The sequence below is a fragment of the Enhydra lutris genome, unplaced genomic scaffold (assembly GCF_002288905.1).
Source record: "Enhydra lutris kenyoni isolate GAN:26980312 unplaced genomic scaffold, ASM228890v2 scaffoldscaffold9, whole genome shotgun sequence".
Classification (NCBI taxonomy): Eukaryota; Metazoa; Chordata; class Mammalia; order Carnivora; family Mustelidae; genus Enhydra; species Enhydra lutris.
The window spans coordinates 45,108,105-45,120,271 of record NW_019154093.1 but is presented as its reverse complement, the minus strand read 5'-3'; the positions used below and the strand labels follow the sequence as shown (position 1 = coordinate 45,120,271).

The 12,167-nt window shown below is 36.7% G+C and overlaps 1 protein-coding gene across 2 annotated transcripts in view; it reads right to left on the bottom strand.

The window, feature by feature from the left end:
- Positions 1-460: 460 nt before the first annotated feature.
- The window catches only part of LOC111143231 (nexilin F-actin binding protein), a 49,689-nt gene continuing 37,982 nt past the window's right edge, over positions 461-12,167 (bottom strand). The window contains exons 11-15 of one of the 2 annotated variants that reach the window (XM_022496827.1): positions 8,795-8,992; positions 7,001-7,222; positions 1,272-1,457; positions 678-1,038; positions 536-586 (exon numbers count right to left, since the gene is read on the bottom strand). In XM_022496827.1, the coding sequence (XP_022352535.1) occupies positions 573-586; positions 678-1,038; positions 1,272-1,457; positions 7,001-7,222; positions 8,795-8,992 (981 nt within the window). In that variant the 3' untranslated portion in view covers positions 536-572. Of the gene's footprint in view, positions 1,039-1,271; positions 1,458-7,000; positions 7,223-8,794; positions 8,993-12,167 lie in introns of both variants that reach the window. The other variant, XM_022496828.1, reaches the window with a different exon arrangement.

The following is a 12,167-nucleotide window of genomic DNA, read 5'->3' as shown; positions in this document are numbered from 1 at the left end:
AACACTCAGAACTCTATATAGGCAGTGGTTTCCATTAAATTTTCTCTGACAGTTGTTTCTTGAAAGTCTTAGTTTTGTTCTCCATGCTCCCCCTTTCCCTTGAAAGGAATGGTACCCCTTCCCCTTATCTGCTTCAGAAAGACTTTGAAACTACAACAAGGGAATGATGTATTAAGGAAAACTCAAATTGATAGGTTCCAAATTCATTAAGTCTCTGCTATTTTGGACTAACTTTAGGTATAAATAGCTCATAAAAGACAATCTTTCATGCAAAATAATATAATTTTTAAAATATTACTACTGTAAACTTAGAATAATTGAATAAAATTTCCACTTTGCCCCATTAGATACACATTAACTTTTGCATTTAATAAGGTGATGAATCTGGTGATTTGGAAAGGAAGAAGGTATTCTTTAGATGAGCTTGTGTTTTGAAGACTATTATGAAAAGGAATAAAAAGTCAACATAGTGGCACTTCTGGTTTCCATTTTGGCCCCGCCACAGAAAACATGATGTAGTAAGAAAGGGGGAGGAGGGGGAGAGAGAAAGTTCCAGGGAGAGGGAAGGGGAGCTAGTAGTCGTCCGCTAAAAAAGAGAAGAAGAAAAGTGATTTTTTTTTAAAGGAAAAAAATAATTAAATAGAATAAAAATTCTAGATTAAGTGATTAATTCTTACTTTCAATTGTAAGAATACAGGTACTAGCTGCAGAGCCTTTGTTGTTGACTGCTTTACACATATATTCTCCTTCATCTTCTGGGAACGTTTCTGGTAAATAAAGGCAATAAGTTTCTCCTCTTTCAATATATTGGTAGTCTTCTCCATCCTGTAGTATTTCTCCTTCAAACCACCATGTAATTTCTGGTTTGGGTTCTCCTGTTACTTTAACAGTAAATCTAACTGGCTCACTGTCTACAACCGAGGTGTTTTTTAGAGGCTTCTTGAACCATGGAGCTCCTGATCTCGTTTGTTCCTCATCCTCAATAGTGGAACCATTCATGATGCTACCACCGTCTTCTTCCTCTTCATCTTCTCTTTTCTATATTAAAATAAGTGCATTCAAGTTGGCATTTAAAGTAGCAATTCAGTAATGTTTTAGTAATAGAATTTCATGTGTAAATGGGTTTTTGCTTCCCAAAGACCATGAAACTATGCCTACTACAATGTGTACTTTACAAAACAGTCCACTGACTTGAAAGCTATTAAACTATTTTTAATCCCACAAAATTCTAAGAGCATATTTGAAAAATAAAGATTATGTAAGCCTGGTACCTTTTGTAGTGCTGCATCAATTTCCTTTTGTTCAAACTGCATCCGTAATAACTTTTGCTCTTCAATTCTTCTTTGTTCTTCTTCTTCTCTTGCCTTAGCCATTTGTTCAAATCTAGCTTTCATATTCACTTTATGAGTAAATGGGGCCTCACTTTTTTTTGCAGGCTTGACATCAACATCTTCTTCCTTTATGAAAGGGGGCCAAGAATAAGAATTGCTTGTTTTCTAGAAACCAACAAGAGCTAAACATTAATAGTTAATGAAGTTGTCATTTATAGGAACAAAATAATTAGCCATGTTTGGTTTACATATTTGTGCTATGCTTGGATGTAAAGATTTTCACTATCCCCTAATTTGGAAAAGAAGTTTTATTTGAATACGTCTCCTGACAACCCTTTCCTCCCAGTGTAAAGATGATACAGTATCACTGGAGTCCCAGTGTTTCTAACAGAAAAGGGTGGGGATGTTCTACTTTTTAACTGTTAAAATACTCCCTTGTCGCAAGATTGTCCATCACTCTTCACACTCCTGTGTAATACAGAAAATGCAGTTTCTGCTATTTTCTACTTCATAATTTCCCTCCTCACCCTTCTTAGCTAATAACTGTCCTTGAGATGAATTTCATCCAACAAAATTTATTGATGGTCAAATGGCAGACAAGAGTTTTTGCAGGTAGAATAAATGGGAAGATAACTGAAAGAGGCAGTGACTGGAAGTTGGGGAAATCACTGAGTTGAAGTAGGTGGTTAGAGTAAGAGCTAGAAACCATGGTAATAAGGGATTAATCTAGGATTCAACTATTAAAACAGTGTTGAATCTGTAAAGCAATTTGGTGATAATCACTGAGTTGAAGTAGGTGGTTAGAGTAAGAGCTAGAAACCATGGTAATAAGGGATTAATCTAGGATTCAACTATTAAAACAGTGTTGAATCTGTAAAGCAATTTGGTGATAAAGAGATCACTAGTGGCTTTTGAGGGAGGTGTTAGTAGTGTAGGGTTATAAGTACAGTTAATTCAGGGTTTCTAAAGTACTTTAGCTATAGTTTCTAATCTACTTAGACTTTTATGGATCTGTCGGAAATCTCACCATTTATATTTCACAGTACTAAAGAAAGTGCTTCAAGATACCATATCCAACTGAAGGACATTGTGAAACAAGCTCTAAAATAATTGCCTATTATAAGAAAAATCTTGGTGTATGGATGTTTTGCATCAGTTTGAAGTATTGTACCTCAGTTCAACGAATAACAAAGGAGGAGTTGGATAGTTTTTGTTTTCTTGAATCAGATTTTTATTTAATGTTGGAAAATCCTAGAACACCAGATACAACCTAATGGGTAAATTCTACTCATGCCATTAACACAAATACTTCAGTTTGAAATGATAAACCTAACGCCTGTTGATAAACTAATGCCAGACTACAGTTAAATGCTAATGAATGATGTTACAATGGTTTTTTATTTTAAAAAGGCTAAAAGATATGTTAAATACCAGTTTGCTTACTGCAGGTTTATCTCAATGGGCTTTTCTGAGGTTTAAAAAGGACTTCTGTTCATATGATAGTTAATTTTATCCTTTGTTTATCAGATCTTCAAGATAATAATATTTTGGCAAGTATGATAATTGCTGTTCTGAGTCCCTCCAGTTATCTTGCTTTCTGGATTTAAGGATAAAAATTTTGTGCACATTCATAACTGTTAACTCACTTAGCTACTTCAGACCTGCCTTTAGAAAATAAATTCAGTGAGTGCCTCATGAACTGAGAGAAAGTTTATGAACAGTCTTTCATTTCCTAAGTGTTGCTCTTTCTTGAATCCTTGAAAAGCCAGGTTAAAAATGTTTCCAGGAAATGAATCTATGGAGAATCCTGTTAAATGGAATGATCTTTGTTCTCTAGGTATATTCTTAGAGTATTGACACCTACCATAAGAATATCAAAGGAAGCACAGTTGGGCAGTGAACTCGAGATAAAAGCGAGCATGAGAGATAGTTTTGGAGTATGCCTTATTAGAAAACTAGAAAATCAAACACCATAAGGCAATTAAGTGATTTAAATACCAAATGAGTTACACAGATTAAGGGCTACAAGGATCTGGGATAGAATTATTCAATTAGGGGAGGTTACATGGATGAGGTAGACCTTGAAAGATGTCTGGAATAGAAGCAGAAGACATTGAAATGGACATTTTTAAAAGAGGAAACCAGATAATACCAGATAGGGAGAAGGGAGTCCTCTAGAACTTGATTACACTCAATGCCCAAACAATGCTTTAAGGATATCTCAATGACCCTTTATCTAGAGAGATGAAGAATGTCAGCATCCTTCACAGTCACGGGTTACAGGTTAGCCATGTCCTAAACTTCGTCCTTTTTATGTCAGTAATAGCAATAAAACAATAAGTCACCTACCTTATTTTTAATTGTACTTAAATATTCTGTAGGTATGACTGTTGGTGAGGTTTCACTACCTTTAACACAAAAAGGGAGCAAGTGCATGGTGACTGAACTTTTCTTTACCTTCTGTGATATATTTCTCTCAAAAAATGGACTGATCTTGAGGTCATCCAACCATTAAATGTTGGTGTTCTCCAGTTTTATCATTCACCTTCCAACTATTAACTCCTTGAAGATGGCTTTGTCTACCTATTTATTTTTTTAAAGATTGATTTTAGGGAGTGGGGGGAGGGGTAGAGAGAGAATCTTAAGCAGACTCCCAGCTGAGTGCAGACCTCAAAACCCTGAAATCATGACCTGAGCCTAAACCAAGAGTCCGATGCTCAACCAACCGAGCCATCCAGGTGTACCCCGCTATTTTGGTTGATTTTAATACTATCCATAATAGTTAGAATCTATAGCTCCAGCCTCTCACCTGAACTCAGTACCTATGCTCCAGAATGCCTTTACCTTATCCAAATATAGTTCAAACTTTATCCAAAACTATTCATCGACCCCTAGATCTTCTGAATTCTTTGTAGTATCATCTAGTTTCCCTGGTAATCTTGAGGTAATGTTGGGCTTCTCAGCAACTACCTACCCATAAGTAGTCTGTTACCCAGTTTGGTTAAAAGTTGGGTCCATTTTTCTCCCTGCATGCTAACTTCATGCCTTATCCCTGTCTTTTAGTTCATTCTCCATGAATCCAGGATTCTTTAAAACTACAAGCCCTTCATTACTCTGTCCAGAAACTAATTGTTAACATTGTTCCCAGATCATAATTCCTGCAAGATTAAAAACACCCAGTATTAGCTAGCTACTACTTTTCCAACTTTACCATCCATTATGCTATGAATCATGCCTTTGAGCAAAATTTCCATTCCCCAGATAAGTTTTTACAATCTTCATGTAAAGGTTATAAAGGGGCACTCATCCCTCTAATTAGAATGCTTCTAAGTTTTATTCAACCTTCTCACTTACAGCTTAAATGTAATCTCAGCACTGTTAAACCTCTCATACAATTATTGATTCCATCTTATTTGATCCCATAACATTAAATATATAACTCCTATTTTAACACTTAAAGCTAAAATTATAATTATTTTCCTACATCTCATTAGGCTGAACTTTTTGAAGGCCCATTATATTCACTTTCATGTACCCAAAACAACACAAGGCCCAACATAGAAGCTGTTAGCAATAGCATTTGCTTTTGGCAATGACAAAATTATTTCCTACCAGCCCAGGCCCCAAGTCCTCCAGGTTTAGTGTATGTCACACAGAGTTCAAATCCATATCAGCTTCAGGGCACTTGGGTAGTGCAGTCAGTTAAGTGACCAACTCGGTTTCATTTCAGGTCATGATCTCAGGGTCATGACCCTGAGCTGCTTTGGACTCGGCTTAGCATGGAGTCTGCTGAAGTTTCTCTCCCTCTCCCTCTGCCCTTCCCCCATGCCTCCCAAAAATAAATAAATCTTTCTAAAATGCATATCAACTTCATTGATGAATATCTGATGTTCCATAGCATCTCCTTTTGTCTAAAACAACTTGTGATTTCTTTTCCTTCCAAACTCTTTATTCCCATATTATCTATGTTTGTGTATACCCATTTTAATTCCTCTTCCTCTCACCTCCATCACCATCCCCAAGTCGTCTTAGTTTCATATCCTACATTCTAAACTATTTTCTCCATTCAATCCCTTTTTCAAATCCTCATCAAGCCTTCTCTGACCATCCTATAAAAAGCAGTACCCTACATTGTTAATTTCCATAGCTTTTACATACTTTTTACTTACTATTTTGTTTCCTAACCTCCCTGTTAGATTCTAAACACAATATGAGCAAAGATTGTAGGTTTATTTACCAATGTAGTAGTCCCAGTATCCAAAACAGTCCCTGGAACATAGTAGGCATTAAAATAATTTTTTAATGCATTAATCTAAAACCATCTTTAGCTGAAGTATGATCTATGTATAAAGATGCCTATTTGACAATATCACTTCATATTTTAAAAAGCTCTTCAATGGGGGCACCTGTGTGGCTCAGTGGGTTGAAGCCTCTGCTTTTGGCTCAGGTCATGATCCCAGGGTCCTGGAATCGAGCCCTGCATTGGCTCTCTGCTCAGCAGGGAGCCTGCTTCCTCCTCTCTGCCTGCCTCTCTGCCTACTTGTGATCTCTGTCAAATGAATAAATAAAATCTTTAAAAAAATATATCTTCTATGAATAATAAAGCAACGTCCCTTAACATGGCATCTAAGACCTTGCATGGCCATCTTGTTTGTGCTTGCATCATCTTCATCATTATCCTTTGCTGTTCTTTACAGTCTGTTTGCTTCAATAATAATGAACTGCTTACAGATCCAAGAATTTGCACATAATTTCTTGATTCTATCTTCTAACTCACAGACTCCTCTGAAGGACTGCCCAACTTCCCACACCTGCTTTACTAGTTGAATTATTTGATGAAAATTCATTGCTAGAAAAACATAAGTTAAATGCTGGTAAGTATTATAAAATGGCAATTCTGGCAGGAAAACTTTCTCCAGATCCTATTTAAAGCAATATTCATAATCCTGGAACTAGACTGTGGGCTGGAAGGAACATTATGGGTCATCTAGTAATTGCCTTTTTAACATTTGGAGGTACTTCAAATTCATGTCCTCTGAATTCTAATTTAGGTTCTGCCACTGAATTGTTGGCATGACTTTGAGCAGGTCATTAAGCTTTATTGGCCTTATCCCTAAATAAAAAAGTAAGTATGAATAATCTCTGGAGTTTATTTTAACCTATATGTATACTGGTCTAAGGAGTCAAACTAAAACTTGTGCCATAAATATATATATTTATATTTTTTAAAGATTTTATTTATTTACTTGTCAGTACAAGCAAGGGGAGTGACAGGGAGAGGGAGAAAGAAGAGGCTTGCCACTGAGCAAGTAGCCCATCTCAGGACTCAATGCCAGCACCCTGGGATCATGACCTGAGCCAAAGGCAGACGCTTAACTGAGCCACGCAGGCATCCTGTGCTATAAATATTTTTAAACTTTTTCCAGAGTGAACTACTTGATGTTCACTATAGGCTATTTAATTCTGATAAAACCCATTTTGAAACAATGCTAAACCGAGGCAATCTTTCAAAGCCTCTTGAGATCTTTATGTGCTTTTGCTATTTAGTTCTCAGATTATTATATATAACTATGGTCAATTTTAAGTACCAAAACTTACTTCAAAGTCAATGTTACATTTCTTTTAAGCTCATCATAATTACTATACCGTAACTCTTAAATATAGTATACCTCATGAAAGTTTTCTGCTTCTCGCTCTTTAATTTCGAGGTCAATTGCTCTCCTTCTTGCTCGTTCTTCTTCTATCTTTTTCTGTATTTCTTTTTCAGACAGTTGTCCAATCTTTTCAAACTTGCTTTTTAGATTTTTGGCTTGAATAGAGCCACTTCTTTTCAGTTTGATTAATTCTTCATATTCTCTACTCAATTCAAAGGTTTCATGTTCTTCCTCTTCCTTCAAAAAAAATAAAAAAATTTTTTAAAAGATTTTATTTAAAAGATTTTATTTATTTGACAGAGAGAGAGAGATCACAAGTAGGCAGAGAGGCAGACAGAGGGGGAAGCAGGCTCCCTGCTGAGCAGAGAGCCTGATGCGGGGCTCAATCCCAGGACCCTGGGATCATGACCTGAGCTGAAGGCAGAGGCTTTAACCCACTAAGCCACCCAGACCCCCCCAAAAAATAAATTTTTATATACTAAATACCAGAAAATTAGTTTGTACAATAAACCTTCCAAAATTTGTTCATTTCTTATTTGAAGCCAAAAATAAAAAACAACCTGGGCTGTGTGCTGATCCCTGACCCTGTTCATGTTGCTGCCAAGAGACCCCCCACAAATCAGAGAGGCCGAGGGTGACAGTGGAATGCTGGCCCCTTTTTCTATCTCCTCTTTTCTGCCTACACAAGTGGCCATCCAGATGGAGAGTGTCCGCTGTGGGAAGGAAGTATTTAGACGGGGCCTAGCAGCATCAGGAGGTGGAAAAAGGTTGAGAATGCACCACAGAGAGGCAAGGGACAGCAGGAGGTTTGAGAGCGCCATGGCTCAAAGTCTAGCACATGCTCCATGTCCAATCAGCTTTCACTAACAACACACAAATTCAAAGATAAGGGGATTGCAGTTTTAATTAAATTTTAATTTTTAAATTTTACTTTAAATTTTTACATTAAAAATCAAGATGGCAACCCTAGAACATTAAACCTTATGCACGGCCTGTCTAAGCATAAGGTCCTGGGAGGGCACAAGTTGTATACCCATGAAGCTGATGCTGTATAGCCTATATATATATATTTATATATATATAGTCTGTACAGTCTATATATATATTTATGTATTTCACTTCAATACTAGAGAAATCATATTATGAGAGTTCTATCTTCTAATTTAGTAAAATAAAATCATTCAAAGACTTGTGAACTGATGTTTCTATTAGTATCCATGGTTCTCTTGTAATTTTATTTGACTAATCAGTTTTATTTCAAAGAGAATAAATATAAATGGGCATATTAAGCTCTTTAGGGGAAATTCTCCATCATAATGTAACCATGTAATTATGAAGTATATAAGAAGAAATATTTATTTAAGATACTATAGTAATATCTAAGTCACATGCAATTATATATGTTTTAACCTAGTAAAGAAGAAGCAGAGTTATAGCAAGCTAGAAAGTGCTCATAACTATGCCAAAACTTGTACCAAGTGCCTAATATGCTGTGTCTTTTTTTTTTTTAAAGATTTTATTTATTTATTTGACAGAGAGAGAGAGATCACAAGTAGACAGAAAGTAGATAGAGACGGGTGGGGGGGGGGAGCAGGCTCCCCGCTGAGCAGAGAGCCCGATGCAGGACTTGATCCCAGGACCCTGAAATCATGACCTGAGCCAAAGGCAGAGGCTTAACCCACTGAGCCACCCAGGCGCCCCAGTATGCTGAGTGTCCTTTATGTGAATAATAATACTTAAAAAGTTATTGTAAGATACTACTTGTAAAATACTTATATTAATAAATATTTGGAGAATATAGAATCTCACCTCTCCCATTTCTTGTCTCAGTTGTTCAAATTCCTGTTTTTCCATCTCTAGCTTATGCTTCCTTTCCTCCTCTGTTCGTCGCTTTTCTTCTTCCATTTTTTGTTTTAATAATTCTTCAAAATTAATTTCCAGTTTTCCCGGTGTAAGAGATTCTTGAGAAATGGTTTTGTACATCTCTGGGAAGTCATCATCTAATACCTATTTAAAATAATTCTTTCATTACTTTTGCCAAAATTACACAAACTAAAGAGGAATTTTTTTTTCTTTTTTTAGAAACTGTAATCACTTGAGTAGAAAGGCTTCACACTGAACTAAAAATTTGGAGACCTAAATCTCTTCAAAAGTATAAAACAATAAACAAGGGAGTAATTACTAGAAAATATAAACACTACAGTATTTTGTGGTTACAGAGGAAATGCTGACCATCTCTTTTCCTTTCCAGTGAACACAAAGAAATCCTCTGTACTATGAGTAATTTGAATTAGATATTAAAATTTTCTAATACTAAGAACACTTTTAATTGAATTATAATTTATTTCCATTCTCCTAATTAAAATAGAGCATTTCCATTAAATCATGGTTTTGTCTGAATGAATTAGATAGCCCATCATCATTCTTTCATAATCAAGTAAAAATCACTCTTAATGCTGTAATTTTTATACTAATTTATTTACTGTCTAATTAAATAATAATAGTTAATACTTACTTAGAGCTGCCATGTAAAATACTAAGCACTTTACATGTATTGACTTATTTAATCCTATAATCCTATGAAGTAGATATTACTAATATCCTCCATTTTATAGACAAGAAACTGAGGCACTGAAAAGTAACTTTTCCAAAGTCAACACAAATACTAAGTGCCAAAGGTGGGATTCAAACCTTCAAAAGTCTAATAAAATGATAAATAATGATTTAGATTATCTTTTTGTAATTTCACAAATTACATGTCTAAGTTGTGACCTTGGGCAATTTATCCAGCCTGTGTGAGTTTCCCTTTCTGTGATGACTTTTCATATAGTTGTCATGAGAATCAAACATTGATAGTGTGCCCGATACCCAATGATAAGTTCCCAATAGGAGGGTTTTTTTAAAAAATTTTATTTATTTGTCAGAGAGAGAAAAAGAGAGAGCATGAGCAGGGAGGAGGGGCAGAGGGAGAAGCAGGCTCCCCGCTGAGTAGGGAGCCCATGTGGGACTTGATCCTAGGACCCTGGGATCATGACCCAAACCGAAGGCAGTAGCTTAACCAACTGAGCCACCCAGGCCTCCCCCAATGGCAGTTTTATTATTTCATTAGCATTCCCTGTAATAAAGGCAATCCCTAAATTGCAAATAGAAACTTCGGTTTTTAAATCGCTGACTGGAATACATTTTACCATGAAAAGCAATTGCCTAATTCTGTTTTTCTATCCCCTGAAAGTAGAAAATAAACCTCTGGCCTGAATTGTGACCCTGTGGCTAAAGAAGACACAGGGTAATAAAAGGGCAAAGAGTAATTATTTATTTGTTCCAAGTTTTATATATGACAGGTTTTACTGAAGAATAAGTTTGACTCAGAAACAATGTTTATATGATTGCCCAAATTTTTTATTAATATATGAGCTAACTGAGCTGTAATACAAAATTAAAATATGGCCCTGGATAAGAAAACAACATAAATGAAGGGAAACGTTTCTCTTTCCTGATACAGAAATATCTCTAGGAAACTAGAGTTTCGGTTTAATGTAGTTTTCCTTCCCTGCACTTTTTCTACTAATGAATCATGGCAGTTTCAGCCTAAAAATCTGCCCCTGGGACTTGATCTCCTGATCTTCACAGCTACTTCTTGTCTATCTCTTCTGAACCTGCTTATTCTCCAAAAATTAAGTACCGTCACAATGTTTGTGGAGTTTCTGTGCAGAAATCATCTGTGAGTCAAGGATTACCTAGTAACACACACAAGATAGTTTTAAGGGGCCCCTGGCTGGCTCAGTCAGTAGAGATGCAACTCTTGATCTTGAGGTTGTCAGTTCAAGCGCCGTGTCAGGGTAGCATTTACTGAGCAAGTAAATAAGTTAATTATTTTTTTAAAAGATAGTTTTAATATACTCAAACATTTATAGGAAATTCGTTATGCTAGAATGATTTGTGCCACATGCCTGATGAACAGTCTCAGCCTCAGGGGTGTGCACGACAGCTATAAGCAATAATAATAAAGCATGAGTCCTATGCCAGGGGAGTACTAAATGCTATAAGAATGCATACAAGAAAGTCTTTGGAACTTGTGTTCTCAGGAAAGGCTTCCCAGAAGAAACAGAAAATATGAAGAGAAGACAGCAGAGCATAGGGAAAGCAAAAAGGGACATGCTTCATTTGGCATTTATGAAGTCTAGAGCTGGATGACAGCACAGTATTTTGAAGAAATTGGGAAAAATTTCATATGTCCGGAACAAAGATGGCAGATTAAGGAAGAATCAAGACACGAGTCGGGGAAAAAAACGCTTGGGCAATATTATAAAGAAATTTGTTTTGTTTTGTTTTGTTTTAAGATTTTATTTATTTGCAGGCAGAGAGAGAAGGGGAAGCAGGCTCCCCACTGAGCAGGGTGCCGGATGCAGGGCTCAATCCCAGGACACTGAGACTATGACCTGAGCCGAAGGCAGAGGCTTAACCCCCCAAGCCACCCAGGTGCCCCAAGAAATTTGTTTAAAAATTTTTTTAGATTTAAAATTTTTAGATCTTTGCTTAAGGGAAGTGGAATTTTTTTTTTTTTTTTTTTTGACAGACAGAGATCACAAGTAGGCAGAGAGGCAGGCAGAGAGAGAGAGGAGGAAGCAGGCTCCCCACTGAGCAGAGAGCCCGATGCGGGGCTCCATCCCAGGACCCTGAGACCATGACCTGAGCCGAAGGCAGAGGCTTTAACCCACTGCGCCACCCAGGCGCCCCGGAAGTGGAAAATTTTTAAGCAAAATAGTAACACATTTACTTTTTTTTTTTTTTTTTAAGATTTTAATTATATTTGACAGAGAGACCGTGAGAGAGGGAACACAAGTAGGGGGAGAGGGTGAAGCAGGCTTCCTATTGAGCAGGAAGCCTGATGTGGGGCTTGATCCCAGGACTCTGGGATCATGACCTGAGCCAAAGGCAGCCACTTAACAACTGAGCCACCCAGGAGACCCAATAACACATTTACTTGAAAGAAAGAGAAGGAGAGAGTGAGAAAGAGAACTCTTGTCTTTACAAAGAAGAGTGGATAATAGGCAAGAAAGCAAGTTAAACAGGAGTTGGTTTGAGGCTAGAGGTAACTGATGGGGGAGGAGATAGGTAACCCAAGCAAGGGATAACAACAGTGGAAATGAGGGGGAAAACTGATTGATTTTTAGAGTGATTT